We start from the raw sequence: 20468 nt of genomic DNA, 5'->3' as shown, positions 1-20468 counted from the left end.
AACCAGGGAAGCCAGTTGAGAACAAGTTCTCATTTACAAACTGCGACCTGGCCAAGATAAAGCAAAGCAGTGCAACAAAAACAACAACACAGAGTTACACAAACAAACATACAGTCAATAAAACAAAAGAAAATAAAAATAGAAAAATCTATGTACAGTGTGTGCAAATGTAGAAGAGTAGGGAGGTAGGCAATAAATAGGCCCGAGAGGCGAAAATAATTACAATTTAGCATTCATACTGGAGTGAAGGATGTGCAGATGATGATGTGCAAGTAGAGATACTGGGGTGCAATAGAGCAAGCGGGCAAGTAACAATATGGGGATGAGGTAGTTGGGTGTGCTATTTACAGATTGGCTGTGTACAGGTACAGTGATCGGTAAGCTGCTCAGACAGCTGATGCTTAAAGTTAGAGAGGGAGATATAAGACTCCAGCTTCAGAGATTTGTGCAATTCGTTCCAGTCATTGGCAGCAGAGAACTGGAAGGAAAGGTGGCCAAAGGAAGTGTTGGCTTTGGGGATGACCAGTGCAATGTACCTGCTGGAGTGCATGCTATGGGTGGGTGTTGCTATGGTGACCAGTGAGCTGAGATAAGGCGGGGCTTTACCTAGCAAAGACTTACAGATGACCTGGAGCCAGTGAGTTTGGCGCGGATATGTAGCGAGGGCCAGCCAACGAGAGCATAAAGGTTGCAGTGGTGGGTAGTATAGTGGCTTGCTGATAAAACGGATGGCACTGTGATAGACTACATCCAGTTTGCTGAGTAGAGTGTGGAGCTATTTTGTAAATGACATCGACAAAGTCAAGGATCAGTAGGATAGTCAGTTTTACAAGGGTATGTTTGTGGCATGAGTGAAGGAGGCTTTGTTCGAAATAGGAAGCCGATTCTAGATTTATTTTTGATTGGAGAGTCTGGAAGGAGAGTTTACAGTCTAACCAGAGACCTAGATATTTGTAGTTGGTCCACATATTCTAGGTTCAGAACCGTCCAGAGTAGTGCTGCTAGTCGGCGGGAGGGTGGCGGGCAGCAATCGGTTGAAGAGCATGCACTTCATTTTACTAAAGCAGTTGGAGGCCACGGAAGGAGTGTTGTATGGCGTTTGAAGCTCGTTTGGACGTTTGTTAGCACAGTGTCTAAAGAAGGGACAGAAGTATACAGAATGGTGTCGTCTGCATAGAGGTGGATCAGAGAATCACCAGCAACTAGAGCGACATCATTGATATATACAGAGAAAAGAGTCGGCCCGAGAATTGAACCCTGTGGCACCCCCATAGACTGCCAGAGGTCCGCACAACAGGCCCTCTGATTTGACACACTAAACTCTATCTGAGAGGTAGGCGGTGAACCAGACGAGGCAGTCATTTGAAAAGCCAAGGCTGTTGAGTCTGCCGATAAGAATGCGGTAATTGACAGAGTCGAAAGCCTTGGCCAGGTCGATGAAGACGGCTGCACAGTACTGTCTTATATCGATGGCGGTTATATTATCGTTTAGGACCTTGAGCGTGGCTGAGGTGCACCCATGACCAGCTCGGAAACCAGATTGCATAGTGGAGAAGGTACGGTGGTATTCGAAATGGTCGGGGATCTGTTTATTAACTTGGCTTTCAAAGATTTTTGAAATGCAGGGCAGGATGGATATAGTTCTATAACAGTTTGGGTCTAGAGTGTCTCCCCCTTTGAAGAGGGGGATGACCGCGGCAGCTTTCCAATCTTTGGAGATCTCAGACGACACGAAAGAGAGGTTGAATAGGCTAGTAATAGGAGTTGCAACAATTGCTGCAGATAATTTTAGAAAGAGAGGGTCCAGACTGTCTAGCCCAGCTGATTTGTATGGATCCAGATTTTGCAGCTCTTTCAGAACATCATCTGTCTGGATTTGGGTGAAGGAGAAGCGGGGGGGTGTGGGCGTTGGGAAAGTTGCTGCAGGGGGTGCTGAGATGTTGGCCAGGGTAGGGGTTGCCAGGTGGAAAGCATGGCCAGCCGTGGAAAAATGCTTCTTGAAATGATCGATTATTGTAGATTTAACAGTGGTGACAGTGTTTCCTATTCTCAGTGCAGTGGGCAGCTGGGAAGAGGTGCTCTCATTCTCCATGGACTTTACAGTGTCCAAAACCTTTTTGGAATTAGTGCTACAGGAAGCAAATTTCTGTTTGAAAAAGCTAGCCTTAGCTTTCCTAACTGACTGAGTATATTGGTTCCTGACTTCCCTGAAAAGTTGCATATCACTGGGAGAACGCCACAGGATGTTTTTGTGCTGGTCAAGGGCAGTCAAGTCTGGGGTGAACCAAGGACTATATCTGTTCTTAGTTTTACAATTCTGAATGGGGCATGTTTATTTAAGATGGAGAGGAAAGCACTTTTGAAGAGCACCAGGCATCCTCTACTGACGGGATGAGGTCAATATCCTTCCAGGATACCCGGGCCAGGTCGATTAGAAAGGCCTGCTCGCTGAAGTGTTTTAGGGAGCATTTGATAGTGATGAGGGTGGTCGTTTTGACCCGCGGACCCAGTACTCACACAGGCAAATGATCGCTGAGATCCTGTTTGAAGACAGCAGAGGTGTATTTAGAGGGCAGGTTGGTCAGGGTGATATCTAAAAGGGTGCCCATGGTTACGGATTTCGGGTTGTACCTGGTAGGTTCCTTAATGATTTGTGTGAGAAACTGAGCAATCAGGGGAAGAAGGACCTTGGTCAGGAAAGTGACCCTCATCCAACATATTACTACTTTACTCAAAGCAAGTGGATTATTCTCTTAAGACTTTCCTACGTTTATATATAAAAAAATATACATAGATTTAACTTCATTGGAATATATCTACAACTTAAAAAAAAGAGATCAACTTACCACCAATCGTTTGTAGAAATATCTCCAAAAGTCATGATGACACAGAGGAAAAGTTTTGTTCAGCAAGAACAGTGACAGCAGGGAAAAGTTTTGGGAAAATAATTTGGTGATGATATCTTGTGGTCTTTATGTGAATTACGGGGGGAGTTACCCCCTACTACTACTACCCTAAGGTTTAGGCTACCGTTAATTCCTGATTTCACATTTGTTTGTTTTTTCGCTTGCTTTGGCAATGTAAACATAGCCTGTTTCCATGCCAATAAAGCACATTTTAATTGAATTGAAAAAGCGAGGCACCATTCCCAGTTGGCCTCTATCGGGAAGTTGAGTTTGTGCGAGCCCCAAAATGTAGGCTATTAATGCTTCCTTCCTCCAGCTCACGACGACTCCCCCTCCCTCCCCCCTATTTCATATGAGGTTGACTTCAGCCATGGGCGTAGTTATTCTCCCTCTGTGTACTAGCCAGCCTACTGACTGCAAGGCGCCGTGCGTCACCCCTGGGTCAAGGCCACGGTCCAAACAACAGCTCCGGTTTCTCTCCGAATCCTGCGTGTCGCCAAACACTGCGCGCTGTCTCTCCCATTGTGACACACAGACAAACACACGATCTATCGGTCTCTTTCTCTCCCACATAGGCTACTGTCTATTTCTATGACACGCATTCTACCAGACTGTTAAACTCTCTAGGCCTACTCTCTGACGAGACCTAGTAGAGGCAGAGAGGCGAAGCTATAGTACGCAGTGCGTGCAGCCATGCCTGTGTGCTGCGGATGTTCAGTAGTATCCAATTACATCAACATGCAGCGATACTGGGGAATAATTATTCCCGTGTGACAATGAGATTGTTATTTCCAGGCACTTCGCGGGTCTTTTTTTTTATTTTACAGAGACGTTCAAACGGAGTGGTGGGGGTAGATTTCTGGAGGACCATGGACACTTTTTCATAAATCAAAATCCAGTTAACCAGATTTGGAGACATGGCGGGGGCCAATGGTTAGCAGAATAATTAATATCCATTATTCTACAACCCTCGAGACATGATTTGGCACACACACACACACAGTGTTGTATTACTCTACTTCTCTATATATGATCCATGATTGACAAGGTTGACAATGTGACAGGAGAATAAACACAGCCAGTGTATCCTGCTTGTTTATTAGATGGAGTGTACAGCAGAACAATAGAAGTATGCCTAAACTGGGATTGGTGCAGCGATTGTATGTGGTTTGAGAGGGGACTGTATAATTATGTGTAGATAGGATTCTGTGTCAGGTCTATATGCGCATCCCCAAATTGACCCCTTGCCCCATACCTCCTGTGCACTTGTGTAGATTACTGTTTCACTAATAGCTATCCAGTTCTCCATAAGTGCACTGGGACTACGGGGGTTGATTTGGGAAAGGAACACCCTTGTCAGGATGTTCAGCAAAATCACATCTCTCTTTCATCAGCCCGTCAACCACACAGCACCTCTAACAGCCTGCTAATCACAATTGCGGTTCTCTAGAAGTCAGCCAATGACATAGTGTCGAAGGTCAATGACAGGCCGTCAGAGGCTCCTACTGTCCTTGTGGCAGCCGCTACAATCAAAGAGACAGGTGACTGTGTGTCAAAGTGTGTGTGTGTACATGCATTGTGTGGAGACAGGCATCAAAGAAAGAGTGTAAGTGTGTGAGACACATTTAAGAAAGTGTGTGTGTGTTCAATTTTACTGCTTCCACCCCCATTGAGGCCTAAACAGCAGGACATGGAGACCATTTAGGGGTCAAGTTAACCTTTTCACATTCCAGTCAAAAGCATCCATACAAAATATAGCGTATACACTAATATATATACAGTACATTGTCTCTTATAAATACAGTATAACAGTTTATCAAACAAACTGAAACCTGTGGGCAGACCACAGCATTTCATGGAAAAAGAACATACAGATGCATAAAAGTACGAAAAACAACGGACGTTTACAAGAGTAGCAACATTAGTAATGCCATATGTAAAGACAACAACAGGTGTGATACAAGTTAAACTGTTCAAATACTGGATTTTGTTCGTTTAAATCCCCAGCTATCGTTGGGACATGAATTGTTCTAAGATATCTCTTGCTACCTCTCCCATTCCCTATCTTGGTTCACAATTCCATCACCCCCCTCCCCTTCTTTACATGTTTTCCTCCCTCCATTTATCTGTCTGTTTTGAATTGAGGCCTTTTTAGCATGTTGAGTTGAGTTAGAGAACCTGTATGGTTAGCTACTGTAGCATTAGCACCAGATGGGTATACTACAAAGCAGGATCAATGAGTTAGCCTGCTAAAACAACCAGAAATAACTACTAATTTTCTGGTTAATTAAGAAGGCTAACTTAGATTTGCGTTTGGTTGTTGAGTCAATTAGACCATGCCCATTTCAAGCTTATCTTCCTAAAAAAGAAAAAGTTATGTCAGAATATTCAGGTAAGTTAGCTAGCTAACTTGTTTAACTTGCGTTGTATTATACCCTCAGAGCTCAGTAAGTCACATATAATGCTGGGCATTACCGTGATCGCAACATGTTCTTGGGAAGGATTTGCTAACAGAAGTCATACAGTAAAAAAAAGAAGCCATAAATAACATAATAAACACAAGCTAACAGCATAAGCAGCAGGTAGTCTAGAGGTTAAGAGTGTTGGGCCAGTAACCGAAAGGTCGCTGGTGCAAATCCACGTGCCGACTTGGTGAAAAATCTGTTGATGTGTCCTTGAGCAAGGCACTTAACCCTAATTACTCCTGTAAATCGCTCTGGATAAGAGCGTCTGCTAAATGACAAAAAAATGTAAATGTAAAAATAACATGGAGAGCTCAGTGAGCAAGTGACTGTGCAGTTCCTGGGTACATGACAATAGTCTAAACGGTTTTCCTCTCCTTTGAACATTAAACACACATTTTGCTTTCACCTATCCTGTCTTTTCAGATCAGTGCAGATGAAGGAAAGGAGGTGAGGAGAGGAAGACCCTTGGGACTAGTGATATGCTAGCCTGGGTACCAGGACAGTCTGTTGTTTCCTTAGCCAGCTCTGCAGTTGACTAGGGACTGAAGCAGAGTCAGACTGGCACCCAGGCTAGTGTGTAGCATTAGGGTTGAAGGCTGTTTAAAGCACTATAGCTGCTTTGCTGGTTTTGTTACGATGCTGTGTAAGTCAGATAGCAAGGCAGGATAGTGTGTGTGTGTGTGTGTGTGTGTGTGTGTGTGTGTGTGTGTGTGTGTGTAGTTGGAGGTTATTAAATAGTAAAGGATGTGGATTAATAATGGATCCTGACAGACCTAACACAGAAACCCCTCACTATCCCTCCTTCGCTCCCTTTCTCTCTTCCTCCCTACGTATCCCCCCTCAGAATGAATCTCTCGCTTGCTCTGTCTGTCTGCCTCTCTCTTAGGGTCCTCTGTCTTTCAGGGTCATGTCAGGGGAGGTAGAAAAGGACGTTGGTGTCATCATCATCCTCGTCACTGAAGTCTCCCAGCTCAGCCTGTGTGTAGTGCACCGCCCCAGGATGGTACTCCCTGATACGGGTCCTGTCACACAGCCGAGACTGCAGCGCCAACTAGGATCACACACAGAAACACATATTCACAGAGTTAACAGAGTCACACACACACACACACACACAAAGAGACAGACACGCACACATTTGGCAGAGCCGAGATGTGTGCTGATTGTAGTGCCACAGGCAGTTGAGCCGCATGGTTAGAAAACTGATCAATATCACAGAGAGGGAGAGGGGGGGAGGGGGGGGGGACAGAGAGAGAGTGCAAGCCACAGAGGGGGAGGATGAGAGAGAAAGCGTAACAAAGGAGAGAGATATGAACGACAGATAGAGAATTAGACAGACAGAGAGAGAAAAAGAACAAGAAACAGAGGGAGAAATGTGAACGACAGAGGATGAGATAGCATAATAGAAACAGAGGAAGAGAGACAGCAACAGAGAGAGGGAGAGAGACAGAAAGAGGGAGAGAGACAGCAACAGAGAGAGGGAGAGAGACAGAAAGAGGGAGAGAGACAGCAACAGAGAGAGGGAGAGAGACAGAAAGAGGGAGAGAGAGCAACAGAGAGAGGGAGAGAGACAGAAAGAGGGAGAGAGACAGAGGGAGAAAGACGACAGAGGACAATAGTGGGAGGCTGAGAGAGAGAGAGGGAGGGCGTGCAAGAGTGGACTTGCCTGCGGAGGGGAATAATGTTTTGATGCTGTTACGGATACGCCACCCCCCCACCAATCTCACACCTGATGTGTGTGGGAGTCGCATGCCATGATGAATACCAACTGCCTGTTAGTCATGAAAGAGCACACACACACACACACACATAACTCCCAGTTGCTCAAACACAGACACACTCATATGTCTATTTCTCTGTTTCTCTCTCTCTCTCTCTCTCACACACACACACACACACACCACACACACCACACACACACACCACACACACACACACACACACCACACACACACACACACACACACACACACACACACACACACACACACACCTACACCGTTGCTCAAACATAGACACAATCAGGTCTATATCGCTGTTCCCCTCTCTCTGTCTGTGTCTCGCTCTCTCACAAACACACACTCCACGGATACACACATCTTCGCTGACATTTAGGTTGAAGGTCACATCTGACTCCTCTCTCTCTGAGTGTGCTCACTCTCCATTAAGAACAACAGCAGGGTGTGTGTATGTGTCTGTAATCTCCCTCCCATCTTGTGGTCTAATCATATGCTTTCCTGGCCCCTTAAAACACCTCTACTCTCTTGTTCAGCGAAATGGGCTGAGTAAATTGTAGCCTCGCTACTGTTATTTTCACTGTCTTCTTACTGTTTTTCATTTCTTTACTTATCTATTGTTCACCTAATACCTATTTTTTACTTAAAAATTGCACTGTTGGTTAGGGCCTGTAAGTAAGCATTTCACTGTAAGGTCAACACCTGTTGTATTCAGCATTTCACTGTAAGGTCTACACCTGTTGTATTCAGCATTTCACTGTAAGGTCTACACCTGTTGTATTCAGTATTTCACTGTAAGGTCTACCTACACCTGTTGTATTCAGTATTTCACTGTAAGGTCTACACCTGTTGTATTCAGCATTTCACTGTAAGGTCTACACCTGTTGTATTCAGCATTTCACTGTAAGGTCTACACCTGTTGTATTCAGTATTTCACTGTAAGGTCTACCTACACCTGTTGTATTCAGTATTTCACTGTAAGGTCTACCTACAACTGTTGTATTCAGCATTTCACTGTAAGGTCTACACCTGTTGTATTCAGTATTTCACTGTAAGGTCTCCTACACCTGTTGTATTCAGCATTTCACTGTAAGGTCTACACCTGTTGTATTCAGTATTTCACTGTAAGGTCTACCTACACCTGTTGTATTCAGCATTTCACTGTAAGGTCTACAACTGTTGTATTCAGTATTTCACTGTAAGGTCTACCTACACCTGTTGTATTCAGCATTTCACTGTAAGGTCTACACCTGTTGTATTCAGTATTTCACTGTAAGGTCTACCTACACCTGTTGTATTCAGCATTTCACTGTAAGGTCTACACCTGTTGTATTCAGTATTTCACTGTAAGGTCTACCTACAACCTGTTGTATTCAGCATTTCACTGTAAGGTCTACACCTGTTGTATTCAGTATTTCACTGTAAGGTCTACCTACACCTGTTGTATTCAGCATTTCACTGTAAGGTCTACCTGCACCTGTTGTATTCGGCGCATGTGACAAATAAAGTTTGATTTGAAATACAGCCACTCAGCAGTGTGTGGAGTCGCACAGCACCAGACCTGGGTTAAAATACTATTTCATTACTTTCAAAGACATTTGGAAGGAAGTATTTACTCAGACCATTTCTCTGAACAAGAGAGTAGAGGTGTTTAGGGGGCCAGGAAAGCTTATGATTAGACCACGAGATGGGAGGGAGATTACAGAAGTGTTTAGGTGAGGGTTGTACCTGTATGCCTGTAGGACTGAGCTGGCTCCAGGTGTCTCTGTCCAGGCCAAAGACGAATGCGTTGGCCAAGCCATGGAGAGGGGCTGAAAGGACATGGAGCAAAGTAAGAGAGAACACTGGATCCTGGGGGTAGAACGCATTATGGAGCCTGGAGAGGGGAGAATGAGGGAGGGAGGGAGAGAGAGAGAAAGGAAAAAACTTTAATTTACATTATAGAGACGATGCGCATGGAGGAGAGCGAGGGAAGATGTATGGCAACAAACAAACCAGCTACACACATGCGCGCACACACCCAAACACAGAACACCAACAACAAAAACGTCCACAGCTCAATACTTCACAGTAAAGGAGATTGGAGGGAGAGAGACAGGGGAGAGAGGCAGAGACACAGGGGAGAGAGGCAGAGACACAGGGGAGAGAGGCAGAGACACAGGGGAGAGAGTTCAGAGAGGCAGAGACACAGGGGAGAGAGGCAGAGACACAGGGGAGAGAGTTCAGAGAGGCAGAGACACAGGGTAGAGAGGCAGAGACACAGGGGAGAGAGTTCAGAGAGGCAGAGACACAGGGGAGAGAGGCAGAGACACAGGGGAGAGAGTTTCAGAGAGGCAGAGACACAGGGGAGAGAGTTCAGAGAGGCAGAGACATAGGGGAGAGAGGCAGAGACACAGGGGAGAGAGTTCAGAGAGGCAGAGACAGAAGGGAGAGAGGCAGAGACAGGGGAGAGAGTTAAGAGAGGCAGTGACAGAGAAAGAGCGAGAGGGACAGAGAGAAAGAGAAGGACAAACAAAGAAAGAGAGAGGGGCGACAGAGGGATGACACAGATGAAAGAGAGAGGAAAAGAGAGCGAGAGATACGACACAGATAAGATAGCACAATTAGACCCAACCAAATCATGAGAAAACAAAAAGATAATTACTTGACACATTGGAAATAATTAACAAAAAAAATTGAGTAAACTGGAATGGTATTTGGCCCCTAAACAGAGTGAATACCTGACCCCTGGTGACTGATCCAAAATGAAGGAAAGCTTTGACTATGTACAGACTCAGTGAGCATAGCCTTGCTATTGAGAGAGGCCGCCGTAGGCAGACCTGGCTCTCAAGAGAAGACAGGCTATGTGCACACTGCCCACAAAATGAGGTGGAAAACTGAGCTGCACTTCCTAACCTTCTGCCAAATGTATGACCATATTAGAGACACATTCAGTGCATTCGGAAAATATTCAGACCCCTAGACTTTTTCCACATTTTGTTACGTTACAGCCTTATTCTAAAATGGTTGAGATCATTTCCCCCCTCATCAATCTACACACAATACCCCGTAATGACAAAGCAAAAACAGGTACATTAAATATATATATATATCAACTGAAATATCACATTTACATAAGTATTCAGACCCTTTACTCAGTACTTTGTTGATGCACCTTTGGCAGCCATTACACCATTGAGTCTTCTTGGGTATGACGCTACAAGCCTGTATTTGGCGATTTTCTCCCATTCTTCTCTGCAGATCCTCTCACACTCTGTCAGGTTGGATGGGGAGCATCGTTGCAAAGCTATTTTCACGTCTCTCCAGAGATGTTCGATCGTGTTGAATTCCGGGCTCTGGCTGGGCCACTCAAGGACATTCAAAGACTTGTCCACAAATCCACACCTGCGTTGTCTTGGCTGTGTGCTTAGGGTCGTTGTCCTGTTGGAAGTTGAACCTCCGACCCAGTTTGAGGTCCTGAGCGCTCTGGAGCAGGTTTTCATCAAATCAAATTGTATTTGTCACATGCGCCGAATACAACAGTGAAATGCCTACTTACAAGCCCTTAACCAACAATGCAGTTTTAAGAAAAAATACCCACGAAAAATCAATAAAAGTAACAAAGTAACAAATAATTAAAGAGCAACAGTAAAATAACAATAGCGAGGTACCGGTACAGAGGGTGGGGTCAATGTGTGGGGTCACCGGTTAGGTGGTTAGTCGAGGTAATATGTACATAGAGTTACTTAAGAGTTATTAAAGTGACTATGCATTAGATAATAAACCGATAGTAGCAGCAGTGTAAAATGGGTGGGGGGGACAATGCAAATAGTTTGGGTAGCCATTTTATTAGGTGTTCAGGAGTCTTATGGGTTTGGGATAGAAGCTGTTTAGAAGCCTCTTGGACCTTGACTTGGTACCGCTTGCCGTGCGGTAGCAGAGAGAACAGTCTATGACCTGGGTGGCTGGAGTCTTTTACAATTTTTAGGGCCTTCCTCTGACATGGCCTGGTATAGAGGTCCTGGATGGCAGGAAGCTTGGCCCCAGTGATGTACTGGGCCGTACACACTACCCTCTGTAGTGCCTTGCGGTCGGAGGCCGAGCAGTTGCCATAGCAGGCAGTGATGCAACCCGTCAGGATGCTCTCGATGGTGCAGCTGTAGAACCTTTTGAGGATCTGAGGACCCATGCCAAATATTTTCAGTCTCCTGAGGGGGAATAGATTTTTCACTCAAGGACCTCTGTACTTTGCTCCGTTCATCTTTCCTTCGATACTGACTAGCCTCCCAGTCTGACATACACTGTAAACTGTGGGACCTTAAATAGACAGTTCTATCCCTTTCCAAATCATGTCCAATCAATTGAATTTACCACAGGTGGACTCCAATCAAGTTGTAGAAACATCTCAAGCCTGATCAATGGAAACAGGATGCACCTGAGCTCAATTCGAGTCTCATAGCAAAGGGTCTGAATAATTATGTAAATAAGGTATTTCTGATAAAATATTTCCAAAAATCTATTTTCGCTTTGTCATTATGGGGTTTTGTGTGTAAATTGACGAGGAAAAACATTTATGAAATCCATTTTAGAATGCAATGTATTTCCCTCAGATTACAGACCCACAAATCCAATTTTGATAAACGTCCATATCAATTAGAGGAAATACCACAGTGCGTCATCAAAGCAGCAAGATGTGTGACCTGTTGCCACAAGAAAAGGGCAACCAGTTAAGAACAAACACCGTTGTAAATACAACCCATATTTATGTTGATGTATTTTCCCTTTTGTCCTTTAATTAACACATCGTTGTACACAACACTGTACATAGCCATAATATGACATATGAAATGTCTCTATTCCTTTGAAATGTTGTGAGTTTAATGTTTACTGTTCACTTTTGTTTATTATCTATTTCACTTGCTTTGGCAATGTAAACATACGTTTCCAATGCCAATAAAGCCCTTTGAATTGATAGACAGCAAGGGGGACAACAGACAGAGAGTGAGGGACGACACATAGGGAGCGAGAGAGACGAAACAGAGAGAGAGGGTGCTTTATATCAGCGTTTAAGAGCCCATTAGGCAGTGGGAGACGGCAGGCTTACACATTCTTGGCTGCAGCCCTGACAGCACGCAGCACTTTACAAGAACAGTGCTCAACTTCCTCTCTTTCCATCCCTTTCTACACACATCTCTCTGCATCCTTAAGTTTCTTCACATCTCTCTCCACTCTCTACCTCCCTCTCGCTCTTTAGGCTTCTTTTTTCCTGACACACTCGTCCATATGCTCTTCCTCTCGGCTCTACCTTCTTTCTGTATCGATCTCAATTGGTTTGTTTCCATCCTCATTCTCTGTCCATGCCAGCCCTCTTCAGCTTTCCTCCCTATCTCTTCATCTTCCTCTCCCTCTCTCTCCATCCTATTTCCTTTTACTCCCACTCAGTAAGAAGAGAGGGTGTAGAGGGTCTGCTTCCCTCCTTTCATATTATCTATCCCTCTCTCCCTCCACACTCTTCCCATCCATCTCCACCTCTCTCTGTCACTGTCTTTCCATTCATCCTGCTCCCCTTATTTCCTCTTTCCCTCTCTTATAACTCTTTCTATTTTTGCCCCACTATCTCTCTCTGTCTGTTTTCAAATACGCTCCATCTCTCCCTCACAGTTCGTCCTCTTCACCTCCATTTCCCTATATCAGCCCTTCTCTAATCTAATGTAATCCTGCAGTATAGGAACCTGTCTAGGGCTGTCCCCGACTAAAAATGTCTGTTGTTTCGATCAATCGATTGTTCTTTTCCATATATAGACAAACCCTATGTTTGAATAAAATCAACTCTATGTAGGGTACTTCACCTGATGCTTTAAGCACTGAATTAATAATTAAGACACAAATTACTAAAGAGGGAGCCAGAGATCAATATAGCCTAACCAGAAGAATAAAACCTCTTTCCAAACATACTCTCGTCCCTCCCACTGCTTGCTGGCCTTCACAGATTCTGCCATTATGCTCCTGAAGTTGCTGGTAATAGGCTACACCAGCGGGTGGAAACCTTTTCCATTTGGAGTGCCAAGTTATCCTACCATTTCTTTCTAATGATCTGTGTGCCAGTTATGATGTTCATATGCTCGTGGAACAGTTTCATTTAATTTATAAAGTCTTCATATCTCAAAATCAATGTCATGTGGTTAATTAAAAATCTATCTAAATGAAAATGATACAAATCTAAAAGTAACTTCTAATGCCAATATGTAAAAATAGCCTACATAAAGCCAACAAATAAAAGCATTGTAGGCCGCAGGTGGAAAATATCTGGATAAAAATAAATATCCTATAAATCACATTGGCTAAGCATGGCCTGTCTGTAAGGAACTTGAAACATTGTATCAACTATTAATGTGTCCAGCCTGAAGCTCAAGCTAACAAACTTGCAACATTGTATAAAAATATTCTGGGCCCTCAGTTTTCCCATGCCAGTGAGCTCTGGACAGACACACAAAGCGTAAGCTATTTTGTGCAAGGGATAGGAAGTAACCAGGTAGGCCTTTTTTATTCCACCGGATCAGAGCAAGAAATTCTTTCCTCTTTCATGCTGAGTGGTTATCGAAAGGGAGAGAGCTGGAAATATTTTTCAAATAGGCTACATTGAGGAACTAATGTCATTCTCAATGGATGTAAAAACAGTCTTTTACTTGCTTTTTAAGGCGAAGACAAAAATACTTTGAGAAGCTCCACGGTGATGGTGAGTTAAGACAATCAGAAATACTATCAGATCCACAAATGGGCACATTTCTCAAATCAAATCAAATTTTATTGGTCACATACACATGGTTAGCAGAAGCTAATGCGAGTGTAGCGAAATTCTTGTGCTTCTAGTTCCGACATTGCAGTAATATCTAACAAGAAATGTAACAATTTCACAACAACTACCTTATACACACAAGTGCAAAGGAATGCATAAGAATATGTACATATAAATATATGGATGAGCGATGGCCGAACGGCATAGGCAAGATGCAGTAGATGGTATAAAGTACAGTATATACATATGAGATGAATAATGTAGGGTATGTAAACATTATGTCAAGTGGCATTGTTTAAAGTGACTAGTGATACATTTATAACATCCATTTTTTAATTATGAAAGTGGTTAGAGATTTGAGTCAGTATGTTGGCAGCAGCCACACTATGTTAGTGATGGCTGTTTAACAGTCTGATGGCCTTGAGATATCTGTTTTTCAGTCTCTCAGTCCCCGCTTTGATGCACCTGTACTGACCTCGCCTTCTGGATGATAGCGGTGTGAACAGGCAGTGGCTCGGGTGGTTGTTGTCCTTGATTATCTTTTTAGCCTTCCTGTGACATCGGGTGGTGTAGGTGTCCTGGAGGGCAGGTAGCTTGCCCCCGGTGATGCGTTGTGCAGACCTCACTAACCTCTGGAGAGCTTTACGGTTGTGGGTAGAGCAATTGCCGTACCAGGTGGTGATACAGCCCGACAGGATGCTCTCGATTGTGCATCTGTAAAAGTTTGTGAGTGTTTTTGGTGACAAGCCAAATTTCTTCAGCCTCCTGAGGTTGAAGAGGCACTGTTGCGCCTTCTTCACCACACTGTCTGTGTGGGTGGATCATTTCAGTTTGTCCGTGATGTGTACGCCAAGGAACTTAAAACTTTCCACCTTCTCCACTACTGTCCCGTCGATGTGGATGGAGGGGTGCTCCCTCTGCTGTTTCCTGAAGTCCACGATCATCTCCTTTGTTTTGTTGACGTTGAGTGAAAGGTTATTTTCCTGACACCCCACTCCGAGGACCCTCACCTCCTCCCTGTAGGCCGTCTTGTCGTTGTTGGTAATCAAGCCTACCACTGTAGTGTCGTCTGCAAACTTGATGATTGAGTTGGAGGCGTGCATGGCCACGCAGTTATGGGTGAACAGGGAGTACAGGAGAGGGCTGAGAATGCACCCTTGTGGGGCCCCAGTGTTGAGGATCAGTGGGGTGGAGATGTTGTTTCCTAACCTCACCACCTGGGGGCGGCCCGTCAGAATGTCCAGGACCCAGTTGCACAGGGCAGGGTCGAGACCCAGGGTCTCGAGCTTAATGACGTGTTTGGAGGGCACTATGGTGTTAAATGCTGAGCTGTAATCGATGAACAGCATTCTTACATAGGTATTCCTCTTGTCCAGATGGGTTAGGGCAGTGTGCGGTGCGATTGCGTCGTCTGTGGACCTATTGGGGCGGTAAGCAAATTGGAGTGGGTCAAGGGTGTAAGGTAAGGTGGAGGTGATATGGTCCTTGACTAGTCTCTCAAAGCACTTCATGATGACGGAAGTGAGTGCTACAGAGCGATAGTTGTTTAGCTCAGTTACCTTAGCTTTCTTGGGTACAGGAACAATGGTGGCCTTTGAAGCATGTGGGAACAGCAGACTGGGACAGGGATTGATTGAATATGTCCGTAAACACACCAGCCAGCTGGTCTGCGCATGCTCTGAGGACGCGGCTAGGGATGCCGTCTGGGCCGGCAGCCTTGCGAGGGTTAACACGTTTAAATGTTTCACTCACGTTGGCTACGGTGAAGGAGAGCCCGCAGGTTTTGGTAGCGGGCCGTGTCAGTGGCACTGTATTGTCCTCAAAGTGAGCAAAGAAGTTGTTTAGTTTGTCTGTGAGCAAGACATCGGTGTCTGCAACGGGGCTGGTTTTCTTTTTGCAATCTGATTGACTGTAGACTCTGCCACATAAGTCTCGTGTCTGAGCAGTTGAATTGTGACTCTACTTTGTCCCTATACTGACGCTTAGCTTGTTTGATTGCCTTGCGGAGAGAATAGCTACACTGTTTGTATTTGGTCATGTTCTGGTTGCCTTGCCATGATTAAAAGCAGTGGTTCTCACTTTCAGTTTTGTGCGAATGCTGCCATCAATCCACTGTTTCTGGTTTGGGAAGGTTTTAATAGTCACCGTGGGTACAACATCACCGATGCACTTGCTAATAAACTCGCTCACCGAATCAGCGTATACATCAATGTTGTTGTCTGAGGCTATCCAGAACATATCCCAGTCCATGTGATCGAAGCAATCTTGAAGCGTGGAATCAAATTGGTCGGACCAGCGTTGAATAGACCTGAGCACGGGTGTTTCCTGTTTTAGTTTCTATCTATAGGCTGGGAGCAACAAAATGGAGTCGTGGTCAGATTTGCCGAAAGGAGGGCGAGGGAGGGCTTTGTATGCATCGAGGAAGTTAGAGTAGCAATGATCCAGAATTTTGCCAGCCCGGGTTGCACATTCGATATGCTGATAAAATTTAGGGAGCCTTGTTTTCAGATTAGCCTTGTTAAAATCCCCAGCTACAATAAATGCAGCCTCAGGATGTGGTTTCCAGTTTACATAGAGTCCAATGAAGTTCTTTCAGGGCTGTCGAGGTGTCTGCTTGGGGGGGGGGGGGGGGGGGGTATACATGGCTGTGATTACAATCAAAGAGAATTCTCTTGGTAGATAATGCAGTTGGCATTTGATTGTAAGGAATTCTAGGTCAGGTGAACAAAAGGACTTGAGTTCCTGTATGTTGTTATGATCACACCACGACTCGTTAATCATAAGGCATTACACCCCCGCCCTTCTTACCAGAGAGATGTTTGTTTCTGTCGGCGCGATGCGTGAAGAAACCAGGTGGCTGTACCGACTCCAATAACATATCCCGAATAAGCCATATTTCCGTGAAACAGAGAATGTTACAATCTCCGATGTCTCTCTGGAAGGCAAACCTTGCTTGAATTTCATCTACCTTGTTGTCAAGAGACTGGACATTGGCGAGTAGTATACTCAGGAGCGGTGAGCGATGTGCCCGTCTACGGAGCCTGACCAGAAGACCGCTCCGTCTGCCCCTTCTGCGGCACCGATGTTTTGGGTCGCCTACTGGGATCCGATCCATTGTCCTGGGTGGTGGTCCAAACAGAGGATCCGCTTCAGGAAAGTCGTATTCCTGGTCGTAATGTTGGTAAGTTGATGTTGCTTTTATATCCAATAGTTCTTCCCGGCTGTATGTAATAAGACTTAAGATTTCCTGGGGTAACAGTGTAAGAAATAATACATTAAAAAAAAATAGCGCATAGTTTCCTAAGAACGCAAAGCGAGGCGACCATCTCTGTCGGCGCCATCACGAAAAAGAGGCCTACATTTGCGCGCAGGCCAGGTAGCCTAGGTCTAGTTTACATAATCAGGTGTGTGTCCTTACTCAAGATTGATAGGGGCGCTCTAAACAAAAGACAATGAATAAATTGACAACTTGGAATGAAAAATGGAATGAAATGTACCAAAACTTTTTCCTCACAAGTGTTGCCCTGGTTGTGCGCTCTGCAAACAACGTGTCCACTCCTACAATGACAACGGTAAGACTGTAATAATATATTGAATGCATTAACATATATTACCGTAACCAAACATGAATTATGGTCATTAACGGTAAATGTACTACTGGTGTGCAAACTCTGCGGCCTCCGCAATGGATTAATCCACTAAGACAAGCGTGAATCAAACAGGTGTCCTGTGTGTCATAAAAATGTCTTCTATATTTGCCGCTGCTCGACTAAAAAAATTCTGGTCGACCAACAGCCTATCGACCAAACAATGGACAAGTCGAGTAAATGGGGTCAGCCCTAGACCTGTCCTTCCCTAATTTTTGCTTCGTATCTTGCCATCTCTCCCTGTCTTTTTACCCCCTGTACCCTATAGCATGTAGCATGTAGCACAGGGCCTGCAGCCAGGCTAGGAGCTCCACAAGGCCTCTTCTCAGTCATAATTTTCTCTGGGCACATGTTTAGCCAGCTGCATGCTCCTTAACGGTTAAAGGGGAATGGAAACACTTTAGGAAGTAAATCTAAACAAAGAGATGTATTCAATCCACTAATACTAAACATGTGTATTTAACATATAATCATCTCTATATTAAGTATTTTGATCGTCGGTGTATTTGAGCTATGGTCAGCGCCATTTTAAATTGCCATAGTAACGACTGACGCCAGTGCGTCACTGGCAGGAATCATCAAATTGTCTGTGGTATTGAGTTTTCGCGCAGAGAGTGAGGTTAGGTGCGGACAACGAAGACAGCACCAACAAGTAGTAATTCAAACATGAACTGTATAGAGAAAGGCTGTAGGAATTGGCTCCAAAGAAATCCCTCAGTAAGCTACCATTGGCTGCCCAAGGACCCACAACTTTTGAAGAAGTGGCTCCATGTCCTGAAAAGGAAGGACGTGCCAGCTCAAGCTAGCAGGATCTTCAGACAGCACATCCCAGAGAAAGACTTCGCGATGACGGGCACTGACTTCGGAGTCAAGCAAAAGCGACTGAATGGATAAAGGCGTCTGCTAAATGGCATATATGATTGAAGTCTACTTTGACTCCGATTAGCTGCCCAGTGTAGTTACCATTCCTTTCCACTAGATGGCAGCCAAAGCTAGTTGAAGTCACGACTCTAGCGACTGGGACACGGGATTAGCGCGCGTTGAAAGTAGTTTAATCTTCAAATAAAGTTCATCAGGTTATGCTTGAACCTGTTGTTATAGTGGATAAACTAGCTAATACTATTTTTACTTAAGGCACAGGCATTAGGTCTATTATTATTATTAGCCAAGTCAACAAACAGATTACCGACTATTTCGAATCCCACCGCACCCTCTCCGCTATGCAATCTGGTTTCAGAGCTGGTCATGGGTGCACCTCAGCCACGCTCAAGGTCCTAAACGACATCGTAACCGCCATCGATAAGAAACAATACTGTGCTGCCGTATTCATTGACCTGGCCAAAGCTTTTGACTCTGTTAATCACCACATCCTCATCGGCAGACTTAGTAGCCTTGGTTTCTCAAACGATTGCGTCGCCTGGTTCACCAACTACTTCTCTGACAGAGTTCAGTGTGTCAAATCGGAGGGCCTACTGTCTGGACCTCTGGCAGTCTCTATGGGGGTACCACAGGGTTCAATTCTTGGGCCAACTCTTTTCTCTGTATATATAAATGATGTCGCTCTTGCTGCTGGTGAATCTCTGATCCACCTCTACGCAGACGACACCATTCTGTATACTTCTAGCCCTTCTTTGGACACTGTGTTAACAACCCTCCAGACGAGCTTCAATGCCATTCAACTCTCCTTCCGTGGTCTCCAACTGCTCCTAAACACAAGTAAAACTAAATGCATGCTCTTCAACCGATCGCTGCCTGCACCTGCCCGCCCATCCAGCATAACTTCTCTGGACGGTTCTAACTTAGAATTTGTGGACAACTACAAATACCTAGGTGTCTGGTTAGACTGTAAACTCTCCTTCCAGACTCACATCAATCATCTCCAATCCAAAGTGAAATCTAGAATTGGCTTCCTATTTCACAACAAAGCATCCTTCACTCATGCTGCCAAACATACCCTCGTAAAACTGACCATCCTACCAATCCTCGACTTCGGCGATGTCATTTACAAAATAGCCTCCAATACCCTACTCAACAAGCTGGATGCAGTCTATCACAGTGCCATCCGTTTTGTCACCAAAGCCCCATATACAACCCACCACTGCGACCTGTATGCTCTCGTTGGCTGGCCTTCACTTCATAATCGCCGCCAAACACATTGGCTCCAGGTCATCTACAAGACCCTGGTCGGTAAAGTCCCCCCTTATCTCCGCTCACTGGTCACCATAGCAGCACCCACCTGTAGCACGCGCTCCAGCAGGTATATCTCTCTGGTCACCCCTAAAGCCAACTCCTCCTTTGGTCGTCTCTCCTTCCAGTTCTCTGCTGCCAATGACTGGAACGAACTACAAAAATCTCTGAAACTGGAAACACTTATCTCCCTCACTAGCTTTAAGCACCAGCTGTCAGAGCAGCTCACAGATCACTGCACCTGTACATAGCCCATCTATAATTTAGCCCAAACTACTACCTCTTCCCCTACTGTATTTATTTATTTTATTTATTTTGCACCATATTATTTACATTTGAACTTTGAACTTTCTTCAAACTACAAATCTACCATTCCAGTGTTTTTCTTGCTATACTTTATTTACTTTGCCACCATGGCATTTTTTTGCCTTTACCTCCCTTATCTCACATCATTTGCTCACATTGTATATAGTCTTATTTTTTTCTACTGTATTATTGACTGTATGTCGTTTACTCCATGTGTAACTCTGTGTTGTTGTATGTTGTCGAACTGCTTTGCTTTATCTTGGCCAGGTCGCAATTGTAAATGAGAACTTGTTCTCAACTTGCCTACCTGGTTAAATAAAGGTGAAAATAAAAATAATAAAATAAAAAAAAATGTCTTAAAAAAATGGCAACAGGGTAGATTTACTAAATTAACTGGTTTTATTCAAACTCAAACCCTATGTAAATGCCTTTGCTTCTGGGTATGC

The 20468-nt window shown here is 44.5% G+C and overlaps 1 protein-coding gene across 2 annotated transcripts in view; it reads right to left on the bottom strand.

The window, feature by feature from the left end:
* Nucleotides 1-3955: 3955 nt before the first annotated feature.
* si:dkey-100n23.5 (cyclic AMP receptor-like protein A) overlaps nt 3956-20468 on the bottom strand; it is a 101658-nt gene continuing 85145 nt past the window's right edge. For both annotated transcript variants that reach the window (XM_029703808.1, XM_029703807.1), the window contains 2 exons: nt 8836-8983; nt 3956-6422 (listed from right to left, as the gene is read on the bottom strand). In XM_029703808.1, the coding sequence (XP_029559668.1) occupies nt 6282-6422; nt 8836-8983 (289 nt within the window). In that variant the 3' untranslated portion in view covers nt 3956-6281. The remainder of the gene's footprint in view (nt 6423-8835; nt 8984-20468) is intronic.

Source organism: Salmo trutta, chromosome 20, assembly GCF_901001165.1.
Source record: "Salmo trutta chromosome 20, fSalTru1.1, whole genome shotgun sequence".
NCBI lineage: Eukaryota > Metazoa > Chordata > Actinopteri > Salmoniformes > Salmonidae > Salmo > Salmo trutta.
The sequence above is the reverse complement of the archived record's forward strand: the minus strand, read 5'-3'. Positions and strand labels throughout refer to the sequence as shown.